This window comes from Morus notabilis, unplaced genomic scaffold (genome assembly GCF_000414095.1).
Source record: "Morus notabilis unplaced genomic scaffold, ASM41409v2 Scaffold672, whole genome shotgun sequence".
Taxonomy (NCBI): Eukaryota; Viridiplantae; Streptophyta; class Magnoliopsida; order Rosales; family Moraceae; genus Morus; species Morus notabilis.
Window position 1 is genome coordinate 24,510 of NW_010367156.1, and position 16,524 is coordinate 41,033.

Here is a 16,524-nt window from a genome sequence, read left to right on the forward strand (position 1 = left end):
GCAAACTTCTAATCAAAACCAGTATTCTAAATGTTGGTGCTAATGTCATAGTGTCAATATAATAATAGTGTGAATTTTTTAATTGGTCTTCTAATTAAAAGTTGAATTTTATCCGATCTCCGATCTTCCAAGCCAACACGTTACAAGTTACAAAAACATACTCATAAAGCTAAGACAACAGTAAAATATAATCCGATTCTTAAAAAATTACAAGCGCAACCAGTCATAGACTCATTCAAACTTAGGCCTTGTTCATTTCACCGATTCGAATTTTTAATTCTAATTTTGTTACAATTAAAAACTCTTAATAAAGTAACATCTCAACTCGAATCAACAAACTAAACGATGCCTTAATCTAAAATTCTAAAACAGTTACAAATACAGACACACTCAAAACACATAGTTGTAGCCACATTTAACTAAGAGGGGACGTCATTTCATGCTTACTTGAGAAGTCGTTGCAAACAGCGGAGTCTGTCGATTCGGAGTTGGGGCGGATGTCATTCTTTCGGTGGGGATGCTCCTCCAATGTAGGATCATCTAAACAATCACCCTCACGGCCATTTGCCGAAGCAGTATCATAAGCCATTGATGCCTCCATGTCAAACTTTAACTCCACATTTCTCATTGGCTTCACCACATTTGTCATTTTTTTATGAGCTCAACGTGTAGCACACTTCTATGTTTCAATATAAGACAACGGTCCAAAAGGTAACACTTAACATCAAAATCATCCGAGATGAATTTAGACCCCGGAGTTATCGAAGACAAAGAAATATAACTCAGTTTCAAATCTGTACTCCTTCAATTTATATTAAGCCCTTCAAATATGTTGTCTTAACAATCTCAATATATTTCACTTTATTTGGATCATCTAATAAGATTATGCCTTTTATTTTCTCATTTCTCGAGCACCATTCATATAACCCAGTCTTTTTCTTCTTCCACTCTCCATCATATTCATAATATACGACAATCTCATTCTCAGCCATTTCCTATAAAAAAACAAAAAATAATATCAATACTAAAAATGTTGAAAATAAAAAGAATAAGAACACCGCGAATATTTAGAAATATTAATGGACTGGTAGGAAAGAAAATCATTCGGACCGGTCCTGATTGGAAATTCCAGAGAATTTCACACTTTTTCAATATTTTCTGACCACTTGGATTATTCCTACCGATAAGACCGCTCCTACTGGTAAGACCGTTCCTACTGGTCTGACCAGTCTGCTCTGTATTGTTCTTTCATCTTCTCCTTCAAATTTTTATATTTCATAGCTCAAAGAAATGGCAAAATAACAGGAATCTTGTTGTTCTTTTCCTAATAAAACACTTATATATGAATACCCAATCATTGAATAACATTTAGAGCGAAAAAAAAAGGGTTTGAGATTGGAATACCAATTTTGGAGCTTGATTTCTCAAGCTTTTTTGGGGTTTTCAAAAACTTTGGATTTGAATCTCCCAACTTCTAGAAACAACACCGAAGGATGAACGGAGATTTTCTATGAAGAGATTTTTATTTATTTATTTTTATTCTGGAGAAGAAGACGGTTCTTCTTCAGGTTTTTTTTTTTCGTTTTCTTTTTAGTTTTTACCTCCTATTTTGTTTTTTATAGTAATATGTTGGACTCGTTTAGTTTATTAATTTAAATTAAAATATTATTTTATATAAAAATATTTTATTATAACAAAATTAAATATAATTATTTTTTAAAATTTTTTTCTGTAATAAAAATGAGTGTGCTTTCCTTTTAATGACAAGGGCATTTTGACGTATTCTTTAAATAAATAAAAAATAAAAAACTCCCAACGAATCCTCTTATAGCAGCAGTAATATGCAGTGTTTTATTTAAATTACATTGTCGCGATCAACGATCTTAAAAGTCTTAGCACCAACCAATTTAATCCAATATAAATTGTACTTCAAAACATTAGATCCAATTCAATTGGATTATATGTCAAAGTATACCAAACTAATTTCCAGTTTTAACATTTTATCCATTCTATTATGCATATAAAAATCTTTTACTCTATTCAAACTAAAGAAGAATAATTTTCAAAGCATAACATGTAGAAACTTAAGGTCCGTTTAGTTCGCTGATTCGAGTTTTTAATTCGAGTTAAGATGTGATGTTATGTGAGAGCTTTTTACTGTAACAAAAAAGTTAGATGTGACTGTTTTTGAGAGCTTTTTACTGTAACAAAACTCGAATTCTAAACTCGAATCCATTCCGCCAAAAAAAAAGAGTAAAAGCTTATATAATTTCTTGACGGAGTGTGGAGTTTTTTTTTTTTTTTAAATAAAGAAATAAATAAGAACAGAATAGGTAGTCTAGTGAATTAGCGTCAAAATCACTATCCCAAGTATTTAATTAGAAGTTACAGACAATAAGTTCCTTTCTGCCCTTCCAAGTTTTCACCTTTGTTTTCCAAATTTAAATGTTTTTAAATGTTATAAAACATCTCAAAACCAAACGACATCAAACTGCTCCAAAGGGCTCCTTTTTTTTCAGATAAAAAGATTGGCAATTGCTTTCCTTCAGAAACCAAATCGCCCCCATCACTTTGATATGATAATAAAGCATACAACTCAAAGTGAAAAAGTTATAACAATAACTATATCACAAGAGAATTTGTGTAAAATTGAAGTTATAGAAATGAAAAAGAATTGAGAAAGAAAACAAAGTGAATATTCAATTATACCACCAACAACTATTCAAACAACTACTTCCTCTCGCACTACTGCACAAAGATTAGAAGGGCGTTAGCAAGTATCACCAATCTATACATATGATCGCTACCACCGTTAGCCAGCCTGCTTTTCACTTGTCCCACCACAATGTTCTCCGCCGCAGCATCTCCACCGAAAACATGGAATGCAGCAGCAGGGTCGCGAGCATTTCAGGCACGAGCATTTCGGGCCGCAGCATCTCCACCGAAAACATGGAATGCAGCAGCAGGGTCGCGAGCATTTCAGGCACGAGCATTTCGGGCACAAGCATTTCGGGCACGAGCACGAGCATTTCGGGCACGAGCATTTCGGGCACAAGCATTTCAGGCACGAGCATTTCAGGCACGAGCATTTCGGCCACGAGCATTTTGGGCACGAGCATGTCGGGCATTTAGGTCTCCAACAACATTTTCCGAAGCTAGGTCTCAGACACTCAGGGCATTTGGGTCGCCAGGAGCACGAGACACACCTCGGTCTAGAACATTCAGGGCGTTTTGGTCGCCAGCATTTAATTTTGCAGCACCGGCTTGTGGTAGCAGCGGACGATGAATTAGACCTCTTTTGCAAACATAGATTCTGTCGTATCTTCTTGAGACGAACTTCGGTGGTAATGTTCTCCATCTCATGGATGAACCTGCAAAGATGGCGGATGTAATCAGGGTAAAGCTCCAAGTTGCAGTGACCGCCTCCTTTGATCCACAACGGCTCATATGGATCCTTTGCCATTTTCCATAGCCCATCTCCATGTAACCAATTCACAACATCGTCTTCCGTACCCTGTCAAACATTTTTCAAGCTCAAATCAAAATTGTTGACAGTATACATAGAGCAGCATTAACAAAAGCACTCGGATTTTCATTAAAACAATCTCTAATTATGGAGACAATTTTGTAATTTATGCAAACGTGTGTTCAGGCTATTAATCAACTAAGATATATAGATCATTTCTGTGCAGAGCTAGGGGACATCGCGAGCCCCCAGCTCTACAACAGATAGAGGGTGGGCGGCTGTAAAGGCTTCTACAATGCTATATTCAGGACAATCCTACATAAGTGATATTTAAGACTATCTAACCACCACTGGAAAATTGCCGGGATCGGGACCTTGAGCTTAAACGAAAAATGCATGGTGACCTACCCAATAGCTTTATGGATCTTATTTGCATTGTTACTCCAGCACTCGTCTGCGAGCGAAATACCGATAAAAGCTACTATGATGGTTAATGTTTGATGACCGTAAAAAGCCCAATCAAACAGAGAACTCAGTTTTGTTTGAGATCAGATAAATGTTTGCTCCCACTCCTTAAACTTTGCAGCCAAGCCATTTTACGGCTTTACTGCAAATCAAAGAAGTTAAAAGCAAGGGAAAGGGATTTTTTTTTTAAAGGTCAGGATGCTTACACTGCAAAGCAAGCCGATAAGTTTTTTTTTTTTTATGTGGATATTTATGCAGCTGTCTTTATGAGTTTATAATCTAAAACAGCATGAAAGCAAAGCTGTAATCTTAATGCATATGTTTAGAAATACTTACATGTATCACCAACACGGGGCATTTAACCTTCTTTATTTTGTTGATGTTCTGCAGATATTATAACAATTAATTGCTTGAAATAGCAAAAAACATAGAACAAGAATAAAAATCTTGCATTCTGATCTTTGAATCACTCTAAAACACGTATGGAAAATGGCGATGAATACTCTGCAAAGACATCAAGAAAATCGGGCCTGTGCTAAAACCTAAACATATATATTCACAACATGACGAGGCCAAACAGATCAAGTACCTTGTAAATGTCAAAGCAAAATGTGAATTTCACGTGGCAGAGCACACGAAGGCCAGAAAGAATTGCACTATGTAGAACTACACCTCTTAGCCTAGGCAACTTAGCTGCCAAATGCAATGTCGGTCCACTTCCAACAGATTGTCCATACAAGATTAGATCTTCCTGGCTAACACCATACTGAGTTTGAAGGCATTCGTATACCGCCTCTATGTCGGCGTATGTATTTGATTCACTAGGCTGGGTTTCATAAAGACAATAGTATTACCACAAAAGGTAAGAAATATGCATGACAATGAAAAGATATTAAAGATATTACAACAATTGTTGTAAACAAATCCAGATGGAGATTGTGTACAATTCAAAAGTGGCAGGCAATCCAGTCTTCCGCAGAATGGCTACTCATCCACAAGTATCATTCCGGCCATAATCAAATAGTAAATTAACAAATCCAACGACTTTTCTGGTGTACCAAATTAATGAATAAACAATAGAGCATTGATTTGCTCACAAAATAAGTGGCAGATAGCAAATCTAATTCCCATCTATCGTACTCCCTATGAAAAATATACCTCTTATGATAATTAAATCTTCTTCTAGAAAACAATAGCGAAGTCAAGGAGAGTATCCAATTTTACTTTATTTTTAGAGAATATAGCTCCAAATCTCATCACAAGCTATCAAATAATCCATCGACTTGTTCAGAAGAAACATGACTCCTAATAAATACATCTAAACCCCAACACGCCCCCGAAAATAGTAGAAGCCTTGTCTCCTCAACAAAAGAAAAGTTCCCTCCCTGAAGATTAGCTCGAAATTCTGGTCAATCACACACAACTGCTACTAATACCTTGCATAATGTTCCATGGTCCCAAAATAACTCGTAAGATGCCCAAATTTGCTAATGCAATGACCATTAGTATGGTAACTAACTCTAGAGAATGCTGCTTAAGTAAAGTGTCAATTGAACTTTATAAGCAGCTCATTTCAAATTTGTCAATGTCAAGAGAATAAATGTGCTATGAGTAAATGTGTTCAAAATTACTTAAAGAAAAGCATAAATAAATGGACTTCACATGATAGAGTTGTAGCATACCTTGCCAGTGGAGGCTCCATAACCAGAATAGTCATATCTGCATCATAAAATTCATAATAAATTTATATAAAAAAAAAACACAGATAAATAAATTCCAGGGAACAAAAAAGGATCACACAGTTTAACCAAAGGTTAAGCACCATTAGAATCATTAGATACACTGAACTGAGTACTAATAAACACGAAGAACGTGGAATTTTGAAAAGAAATAAAAATAAAAATAAAAAGTTTGATAAGCACAAATCTCAAGGACCCAACTATGGAAATCAAACGTCATATAGAAATCCATAAATAAGAAAAAGAAAAGAAAAAAAAAAGGACAATGATGGAGGAAAATGGAGGAGCCCCAGAGGCACAAAACTCCAAGAAAAACAGTAAAGCTGCATATACAGTTTTTTTTTTTTTTTGGTGAAAAACAATTACCATTTACTTTAAACGAAGGCGAAAAAGGAAGAAAATGGACAAAACGGACGGTGGAAAAGGACTAGTAAGAACTAACAACGAGGGAAAACTAGTAATTCCTTTCAAGTTCCACCTTCTTCTTCTTATCTTTCCCCCTTTTTTTCCCATTTCAATAATAAAATATTCCATCCAATAAATAAAAAGAGAAAAGAGAGAGAGAGAGAGAGAGAATCATTCGACTACGATATACCCAGAGTAAAAGTAAAATCTGCCCAGATCTTATATAGACCATTTACGCATAAATAAAGACAATAAATCACATTTCAAAACAAACCGTCAAAAGAAGTACAGCAAAAAAAAAAAAAAAAATCTGATCTTTGTCTAATCAAAAACCAAAAACCCACATCCAAAATTCCATAAAAAAAAAAAAAAAAAAAAACCCCAACATCGAAAATGAGCATTTTTTTAACTTTTTACGGAAAAAAAAAAAAAGAAAAGACTGACCCCATGAGATTAACCCTGAGATTGACCTTGAGCTGGAGGAAGAGATCGTAGAGCTGGCCGAGGTCGGCGGCGTTGCCATGGGAGTAGAGCAACGTTAGGCGAGCGTACGGATTCTTCAGATAGAATGCGACAATCTTGTTCCCGTGTTTCGTCTCTATCATCAGCACGTCCAACGCGTTGTCGTCCGCTAGCGGCACCGACGACGACGACGCCGTCATTTTGGAGCTCGACGACGATACCGTCACCGCCGTCAGCTTTCCGTCTCCTCCGCCGCCGCCTTCGCCGTCCCACTTCTTGACGGCGTAAGTCGCCGGCGTCGGCGGAAAGAAGGCGAATTTAGCTGCTAGGTCCGAGAACGTGCACCCCATAATAATAATATTTTAAAAATAACAACAACAATAATAATATTAATATTTACATTCACACCCCAACTCATTGAGCGTGAAAAAAGCTTGAATAATGCATGTGAAGAGAGTTTTTTTTTTTTTTTTGATAAATGAGTTTTGGGGTTTTTACAGAGAGAGAGAGTTTCGTTGAAGTTGAGAATGGTTTTCTTATTATTATTTTTTTCCCTTTGTGGGTTTAGAGAGAGAGAAACAGAGAGAGAGAGAGAGGGAAAATGGTGGTTAGCTATATTTGTGTAAAGTCAGGTCAGCTTTAATGGCGTAAGAATAGCTGCAGAGTTCCCGGAGAGAGAGATTTCTGTAGTGTAGTGTACAGTGTAGAGTGAAGTGTGGAGTGTTGAGGGTGGCAAGACAGAGAAAGAAATATAGAAGAGGAGAGAGAGAGAGAGTTTTTTTGGGTTGGAAAATGGAAAAAAACGAGTTGAGTTGCAATTTTTAAGTGCATGACTTCATTGCTTGTCAGAATCTACTGTACAGCCAAGCAGATCACTGTTCAATATATTTTTTTGCATCTCATTTTCCCATTTTACATCCTCTCTCTCTCTCTCTCTCTCCGAAAGGCTTTCATTTGTTTTTTGTCCGTTTTGAGGAGTTTTATGCACTCTCTGTTCTGAGTATTACACAAAATACTCGCTGTCTGATGCTGACATCTGTTACATTTTTGTTTCTTCTTAGAATTATAGTGATGCCCTTAAAGTTCTTCAAAATTACAACAAAAAAACCCCCTCAAGTCTCAATGGTGTGATGTATGTACCAAAATTACAAGAAAAATATCCTTCAATTTGCCTGCTCATAAGGCTGTCTACTTGTGCTGCTTATTTAGGATCTTTAGGGGTTTTTATTCAGTAGTGACGGAGTTAGTCTTATAGGCAGTATGATATACTAATTTGGTAAAAAAATAATAATATAAAAGATGCAAAAAAAAATATTTAACATAAATTACAATGTGAATACATAAATGTGATACGGTTCAAAATATTAAAATGTACTTTTTTTAATCTCAAAATGCAAGGTATGAGTGAGTTTTATTAATCACTCTTGATTATTATCTAATTTATCAATAATTAATTTTTGTTTTAAAGATAATCAAGTGGGCTGATTAGCGGAGAAAAGAATAGCTAAGTAGATAGATTAACCAAACTTGATGAAAATCTTGTGGTTCACACTATGCCTACCAAATAATCCTCCTACTAATTTATTATCTACGGATTTTTCATTTAAGGAATGCTTCTCAAATGAAATAATTAAAATCATCTTAGAGACACTAACTCTAATCTTAATTTTATTATATCAACTTACGTGATAAATGAGTTGTTACCCTAATAATTGTTTAAAGATTGTCTCGTCAAGTAATAATAACTACATTTATCAATAAAAAAAAATAATTAGTCTATATTACATAAGTTGGTACAAAATAATTGGACTTAAACTTGTCCTTAACACTACTCAAAAATTGAATAGTTAACCAAAACATGTCTATCAAGTTTGGCTATAGCTATAGAAAGGGATCGGTTGCGTTGAAGAATACGTGCTATGCACGTGGAGAGTAAAAGGGAAAAATATCAAGAGCAAAACAAAGAAAAAATTGAACAGTGAAAAATATTGTTCATAAAGGGTGATTTTCAACCAAAACTACATTGTTTTGGTTGAAAATAGTGAAGCCTATTAACATTTTTATATATTGTTATTGTGTATTAAGTTTTAATTATCGTGTTATTATTAAATGCATATAATAGCGCATAACGAAACTAAAATTAAAAAAATTAAATTTTAGAAAAAGTAGCCAAAAAAAGATTAAAAAATGACTATATGAAAGAGAAAAAAATTTTGGAGAGCAAAAAAGAAACTGTAGTGACACTATTATTGTTCATGTGTTTTCGACTAAAAACTTAAGAGCAAAAAAAAAAGAGTGAACAATGAAAATATTGTTCATAAAGGGTGAATTGCAATTAAAACTATGTCGCTTTGGTTGAAAATAATGAAACTCATTGACATTTTTATATATTGTTATAGATTATTATTATTATTATTATTATTATTATTATTATTATTATTATTATTATTATTATTTGCATTTTAGAGGTCTTAGTATAATCAAGGGACGACGCTAATTTTGACAAAAATTAAAGGGTGTTTGTGTGATTTTCTTTTTCTTTTTCTTTTCTTGAAATGATTTTTTTTTTGTTTTCTTGTTTTTCTTTTATTGATAATTTGATAGCTACCGTGGCTTCTAAGATTCATCAATTTCCTTGTTTGTGGAATTTACATGATTAATTTGTGCTTTGAGAGGAGCATAATGATGTTATTTGCAAACCATTATTGACCCGGAAAAGAAACAATAATGCATGCGTTTTGCTTTATGAATATTAGAGAAAATATTCATTGGCATACCAGAAAAAGGTCATTAAATCTTGCACCCTAAAGGAGTGCAAAATCCCATACATGTTCAAAAAGGAAGACGTGATTACGATGGTGTTTGTTTCACAACTTAAGTTAATTTGAGTTGAGTTTGTGAGAAAAAAATATTATAATAAAAAATAAAATTTGAATTTTATAATAGAAAATATTATAATAATAGAATTTGAGTTGTGACTTGAATTTTTTAAAAAATAAAGTCATATTTTTAAATTTTGTTGTTCAGTATATTTTAAAATTTACTAGGCAACGCTGAGTTTACCAATCGCAGTAAATTATCTCATCCTTTAGTCACCACAAAGTTATTTTCTTAGGAAAAAAAAGGGAAAAAAGTCATTCCCTTATAATAATATATACTTATTCTTCCTTAACTAAATAAAAAAAAGGCTAGTAAGTAGTAACTTCAACGATATTAATCCTCAATTCTAGTGGAAACGATTCCATCATCCAATCCCATTTAATCGTAACTTATATTACTCGTTACTAAAATGCATAATGGAGTTTTTTTAGTAGGCTAATCTTACCGTTACAATGTCAATTTTTAAACGTTAAATTATGTTAAAATTACATCAGATTAAAAAAATATACATAATAGATAATTTTTTATACAGATTTAACTGTTGAAAATAAAAAATTATCGATAGTTCATTTTTTCTGGTCCTATTAGATAAGCTCTTAAAACAAAAAGAAAAAAAAAATGCATTTAGGTACTAGTAATTCGCTGATAAAACTTAGGTTTTTTTTTTTTAAAACCTTGTTTAAGTGGTGCACATTTTTTTAATATTGGGTATAAAAATGAAAAATTATATAGAAAAACAATTTCTGATTTAGATTTTACTTTTGGAAGTAGTTTATTTCTGAGATCTTATATGAAAAATCCTCTAAAATTTATCATCCAAAAAGGGACTATGTAGTGTTTTTTCTACGATATATTATTATTATTTTTAGAATCTCTATGATATATTAGTTTTAAAAAAACAAGAAATTTATAATTAAGTATCTGCTTGCAAATGCTAAAAAGAAAGTGACAATTAATCGTTTGATTCTAACCATTTTAAAGCAAAAATAACTCAATATTGCATGGCAAATTAATATCAAACTTTGGACGATTATCAGCTATGACCAAATAGCAAGGATGGCAGAATAGTTGTGTGGGTCACATATCTTTGTTTTCTTCATTTGTTTCCTTGGTTTTACCATTTAGCGTGATCATTTTTATTTGAAGGTGGACATGTAATTATGATTTGTTGTTCTCAATAAGATTCTATGTTTATTAAAAAAAATTTGCCGAGTGCAAATACTTGAATGTCACCGTCATGACTCATTAATTTATTTTTCTCTTTCGCATAAGACAATTGCATTAAATTATTAAGACCAATGACCTTAGGTCATGAACAAAAAGATATCGGTTTTGAATTTAGAAGGGGAACACATTTAATACTGCGTTGCATAAAAAAAAATAATAATAATAACAACTTGATGATATCCCCTTTGCCCCCCCTAATTATCAATTAAAAAAAATAGTAGCATCTTATCAAATGAGAAACAAATAAAACTAATTTGAACAAACATGTTATATTTTGCCAATCTTACAAATGATTAAAGTTTTCTTTTTTCACTCAAACAAAGCTAGTGAGGACTACATGCATTGTTTAAAATTACGAATATCTTTATAATTAGAGACATAATCTAACAATAATTTAATACCTATCTCTATTAAAAAATATAGAGTTTGAATCTCCTATCTCTAAATTTAAAAAAAAAAAAAAAAAAAAAAAAAAAAAAAAAAAATTAAGATTAAAATATATGGCTGTGAATTTGCCACATGACTAATCTGAAGGAAAATTAGTCTTGGGTGTTCTTACAAACTATGGGGGTTGAATTAATTTGGTGGGTGTTACTTTTCCTTACTCTTTTCCAATTATAACTGCGTTAATGCTCTTATATAGCAAAATTGTGAAAGAGTTCAAGAGTGGTACGTATGAAGAAATTAAAGAGAGTGTTTTTTTTATGAATATTTTCTTAACTTAAGCTATATATAAATATAGCCTTTTCCTCACCTAGTAAAAGTAACATTGGCTAAAGTTCAACCCAAGTTATGATGAAGAAAAAGCTACTCACTACTATATGCACATCATTAAATGTAAAGAATAGTTTTTCAGCTAAACATGCCATAACCAAAGTATGTTTGACTTTGCATTTCTCATCTTCAATAATTGTCAAAAGAAGTGTGTTCATCGTTGAGTAGGATATTCTAGTGAGGCTAATTACTCAATTGCCCAAAGGCTCTCTAACAGTCATTTGACTCATTTCCAACGCTGCTGCAGATAGTGCATTGAAGTTGTATATCATCACTCTTTAGCAGCAAAAGTTACACATTTATGCTCCATAGTGTACTTGTTTGAGTGTCTAATTTGAAATTCGGTGTGTATTTATTCGTCTTTGAGTGTTTCATTTAGATTTACTGGTGAAACTAATTATTATTTGAATTATGGTTTTTTTTTTTTTTATAGTTTAAGGTTATATGAGTCAGTATTAGTGTTTGTATTGTCTTGATTTAAATTATTATTCTTTTGTTTAAAAAAAAAAAAAAAAAAGCTACACGTTTTTTTCTTCGTAGGAAAATTATAAATACTGCTTAGAACCCTACAAATATTGCTTTGCTTCAGTTGTCCAAAAGGTATTTGCTAGCTGAATGTTGCCTTTACGGTATATTGGGTTAATACTTAGTTGTCCAAAAGGTATATTGGGTTAATACTTAATTGTCTAATGTAATAATCTAGCATCTCCTTTGTAGAATTATCTTGTTAGTCTTATCCAAAGTATATATTAATATCCTTTTGCGAACTTAATTCTAAAATCAGTGAGATCCCAAAGTATGAAACCAATTTAAAGAATATTTGGATAAGCTATTTTATCATAAAGAGCTCATAATCAAAAGTGAACCCAAACTAGATAGGAATAATCTTTGTTGGTTTTTCTTCATTGGATAACATACACTTAATCCACATTCCCTCTTTTGGGGTGTGTTCTTGAACTACATATTCCACTGATTTGATGTCATTCTCAGAACTTCAAAATCAATTATCTGACTATAAAAAACCATACAAATCACCCCCACCAAAGTGTAGGATGATAGCTTCGTATGAGTCCACTCAACCCTAGGTGCATAAGGTGCCTCCAGCTCTGAAAACCAAAGCACACAAAAGGGTTGAAGGGACCGTCAATATGAAGAATTTTTTTCTCTCTAAAATGGTTCATGATTCAATATTTTATACCCTAATTTTAAGATTTTTAAGGTCCGTTTAGTTTGTTGATTCGATTTTTTAATTCGAGTTGAAATGTAATTTTATGTAATAATTTTTTATTATAATAAAAAAGTTAAATATAACTGTTTTTAAAAATTTTTTATCGTAATAAAATTTAAATTCTAAACTCGAATCGGTAAGAATTATAAAGGCCTCGTTCATTTCACCGATTTGAGTTTTTAGTTTTAGGTTTTTACAGTAAAAAGCTCTCAGAAAATGTCACATCAATTTTTTTTACTATAGTAAAAAGCTCTAAAAAAATGTCACATCTCAATTCAAATTAAAAATTTAAATTTGCGAAGTGAACGAGACCAAACTATAAACTTGTTATTTAAAAAGAGTGAAACTCAACTCATTTTTGAATTAGAATTGACTCGTGTCCTTTCCGCTCTATCAGTAATTCCGATTTCCGTTATAAAAGAAGGGGATGAGTCACCAGTGGCAGTGACCTTATTATTATTATTATTTGTAATTTATTCTGCAAAAAGAAAACCCACTACAAGTCTCTCTAAGAAAAATGAAAAATTCACCACAAAACTAGTAACGAATAAGCAAGGGCCAGTTGGGTTAGGGACGTGGAGTCTCACATGCCATTGTTACATCAATAAGTGAGCCTCTATCTGAGTTGATGGGTGATAGTTGAGCTGAGCAAGGGTACAGGTCACCTTACTCTTTTGATTTCTAACTTGACTATAGAAAAAAAAAAAAAAAAAAAATTGCCATGGGGACCATCATATAATTGGATATAACTTGCCAAAATAATGTTTTTTTCACTCTTGAGATTTTGGAGATTTGGGACTGCATTTGGGGTCCTACTTTGTCATCCTTCTATGGTTGGTTGCCACTTGTGGCAATGGGAAGCCTAGCTTCATTTTTCAAGGAGTTGAGGATTTGGGAAAAGAAATTGGACATCTAAGTATGTCTTTATCCATAAAACAAAAGCAACTGTATATAGAGATGAGAAATGTGATTTTGAAAATTCAAGCTAACCTTTTATCAAAATAATAATAAAAAGAAAAAACTGAGAATTTGGTAATAGAATTAAAAGAAATATTATATGGGCATCATTCAAATCATATTACATTAAATAGTGTTATAATTTAATGGAAATTTGCAAAACCTTTGACTATTATTAAAAAAATTGCATTTGCCGATAGAGTAATCCTATCAGAGCATTATCCGATAAGTCCAAGGAAATTGAACGCTGTTGGATCATATCGAACTCATTACACAAGGTTGTAATGTATGAATGTTTTGAGCCTATTTTGGCTGAGAAACAATAATTAGTTTAAGAGCCGGAATGTAAAACTGAAGGTGGCTACTCAACTTAATATATAACATGATAGTGTTTTAACCAAAAAAAAAAAAAAATGATTCGATAGTGATATGCACCGCCATGCAAAGGAGGAAAGTTTTTTTTTTTTTTTTTCAAATAACTTAATAGGGATTTTTAATATTAATTTGTAGTCAATGGAATTCTAATATTAATTTGTACTCCATCACTAATTTAACTCCTATTCTAGTGTCATTCTATTCTTACTCCTATTCCCATCACATCATTATTCTTTTAAGCAAACGCATATTAAGTTTCTTTTTGTTTTTTGTGGGGGGTTTAAAGGTATACATTGTTGTCATGGAATAACCATACAAACAAGACAAATAGAATATATCTTTGAATAAAGACGCAGAGATGGATATATAATTGGACTACTCATGACAAAATACCTCTCAATTAAGGAACTATTTCCCAAGCAAATAAATGAAGAAAAGTGTCCTCCAACTATTTTTTTTTTCCTTTTAATTTCACTTCATTTTAGGAAATATGCACAAGATCAGCCAAATCTATTTATATATCTTTTTTTTTTTTGTTTTTTTTTTGCTCCAATTGAAAAAGATAAAGACATGTAAGCAAAAGCTAATTTTGAAGCAAATAAGCAATTGCAGAGAATCCACGGAGCCTCCTCTTTATGATACGGTTATTCGATACTAGTGTATTATTATAATCATCATTATCGATATATGTTCTAATCTTTATATATATATAGAGAGAGAGAGAGAGAGAGAGAGAGAGAGAGAACATGAGAATGTGAGATGATTCCAAAACATCGTGCATGCAACATTTACAACATTAATCAAATAAGTTCATGTACACAAAACAAACCCCATGCCCTTGATTGATTTGGAACCTCATCAGCCGTGCGTCGGGGCTAGAGTTTTTAGTTAAACTATAATATTTCCTTACATTATAATTTAAAATATTGTGATTTTGTCTCTCTCTTGGGTTGCACTTCTTTGTTACCGATGAAAAAGCAAATTACGTAAAAACAAGCCAAAAAAGTATTCAAATGGGCATTTTTTTTTTTTTTTAATGAGTGACATGCATTGATACTTTGAAAGTTGCGGTGGGGAAAGTGCCCGTGATCTTCCCCTCACACATGAAACAAACATAAAAAAGAAGAGACACAAGCAAAGTTGCAGCAGATTAATGTGTCAGTAGTACGTGTGGGGGGTTAGTGTATGTATATATATATATATCTACATATGTGTGTGTATATATATGTGCATGTATATGTGGATGTATTTGAAGAATTAGATCACATGCTGCCATGCACAGTTTAGCCACGTGAGGCGCACTTTCATTCCACGGTATAATTGGTAATGAACATCGTAGGATTGACAACAGCGTCAAGGTTTTCTTCAACGGCCAGAGAGAGAGACATGTATTCTGAGATTTTAATTAAAAAAAAATGAAGTAGATCAAGAAACAAACTGTTTTGTAGTCCAACTTTCTAGCTCAATTTCTTTTCTTGGGATACTAGGTTGGAAATATGAAATCAGAAAACAGTTTTTTTTTTTTATATTTTTTTTTCTCTTTTTTCCAAATCAGCTTCCTAAAATGCTATTAAATACAATTCAAACCAAACTTAAATTTTCTTTTACTTTATGTTTTTACATTGCAAACTAAAGGTAGTTTCACAATTTATAATTTTCAAAACATCAAGTTATCGTTGTATTAGCAGGAAAAAAAAAGCAAGTTATTTTTACTATTTCAAAACACAACTTTTTGAAGGATTTTACGGTGGGCCAATTTTTAAGAATGTCAACAAAAAAAAAAAAAAGAGAATTATTGTATTTATTTTTAAAGTATATGCGTTTAGATTTTTATCATTTATTTTTAATTAATATTTTTTTTACTAATATAGTTATTTAACTATAAAGAATATTAATAAAGAATAAAAAATAAAAATTTAAATCCATACACTATAAAGAGTATTTATCTCTTTTTTTTAAAAATAACACTTTTTATTTCCATCATCATTTTAAATTTATCATTTATGCTATTTTTTACTATAAATTTTTTTTTCTGACAGAATATTTTTCACATTCTACTGAAATATATTTTTTTAATAAATAGTGGGATGATGAATTCTGAAAAAAAAAAAAAAAAAAAAAGGGTTTGCTATGGTACAGTGCAGAAACTCTTGCAAACAAACACGAACATTGTACCTCTAAAACTTTTCAGATTCTTGCATCTGCAGTTTTGTCAAATTAAAAGGATGTGGTTCTTCGTTACTGTGTTAGAGATGCCCTCAAATTAACTTGATTCACCCACCAAGCATTTTCCTCAAGCAAAATACGGTAATACCTTTACTACTTACAATAAAGACCAATTATCTCAACTACCTGTCTTATAATTTTCCTTTGCACTAATTCAGGAGACATTCCAAACAGTAAATCATTACCTCTGAACTCAACGACCACATATAAGGAAACCCAACCCAAAACGAAGTAACCTTTCCTCTTTCTTTTTTTTTTTTTTTTTAGCTGGTTCCGGAGGTTCTAAAGATTATTCCAAAACAAACAAAAATTATGCAATT

General features: G+C 32.0%; 1 protein-coding gene across 3 annotated transcripts; it reads right to left on the reverse strand.

The window, feature by feature from the left end:
* Positions 1-2,649: 2,649 nt before the first annotated feature.
* LOC21387144 (protein ABHD17B) lies at positions 2,650-7,020 on the reverse strand. 3 transcript variants are annotated; one of them, XM_024174726.1, is made up of 6 exons: positions 6,520-7,020; positions 5,614-5,650; positions 4,521-4,757; positions 4,268-4,315; positions 2,968-3,514; positions 2,650-2,895 (listed from the first exon to the last, which is right to left on the reverse strand). In XM_024174726.1, exons 1-6 carry the CDS (start codon positions 6,885-6,887, stop codon positions 2,813-2,815), a joined length of 1,320 nt encoding a protein of 439 aa, XP_024030494.1. In that variant the 5' UTR covers positions 6,888-7,020; the 3' UTR covers positions 2,650-2,812. The 3 variants fall into 3 exon arrangements, with proteins under 3 accessions (XP_024030494.1, XP_024030492.1, XP_024030493.1); XM_024174724.1 differs by having other exon boundaries at positions 2,650-3,514; XM_024174725.1 differs by lacking the exon at positions 4,268-4,315 and having other exon boundaries at positions 2,650-3,514.
* Positions 7,021-16,524: the final 9,504 nt, after the last annotated feature.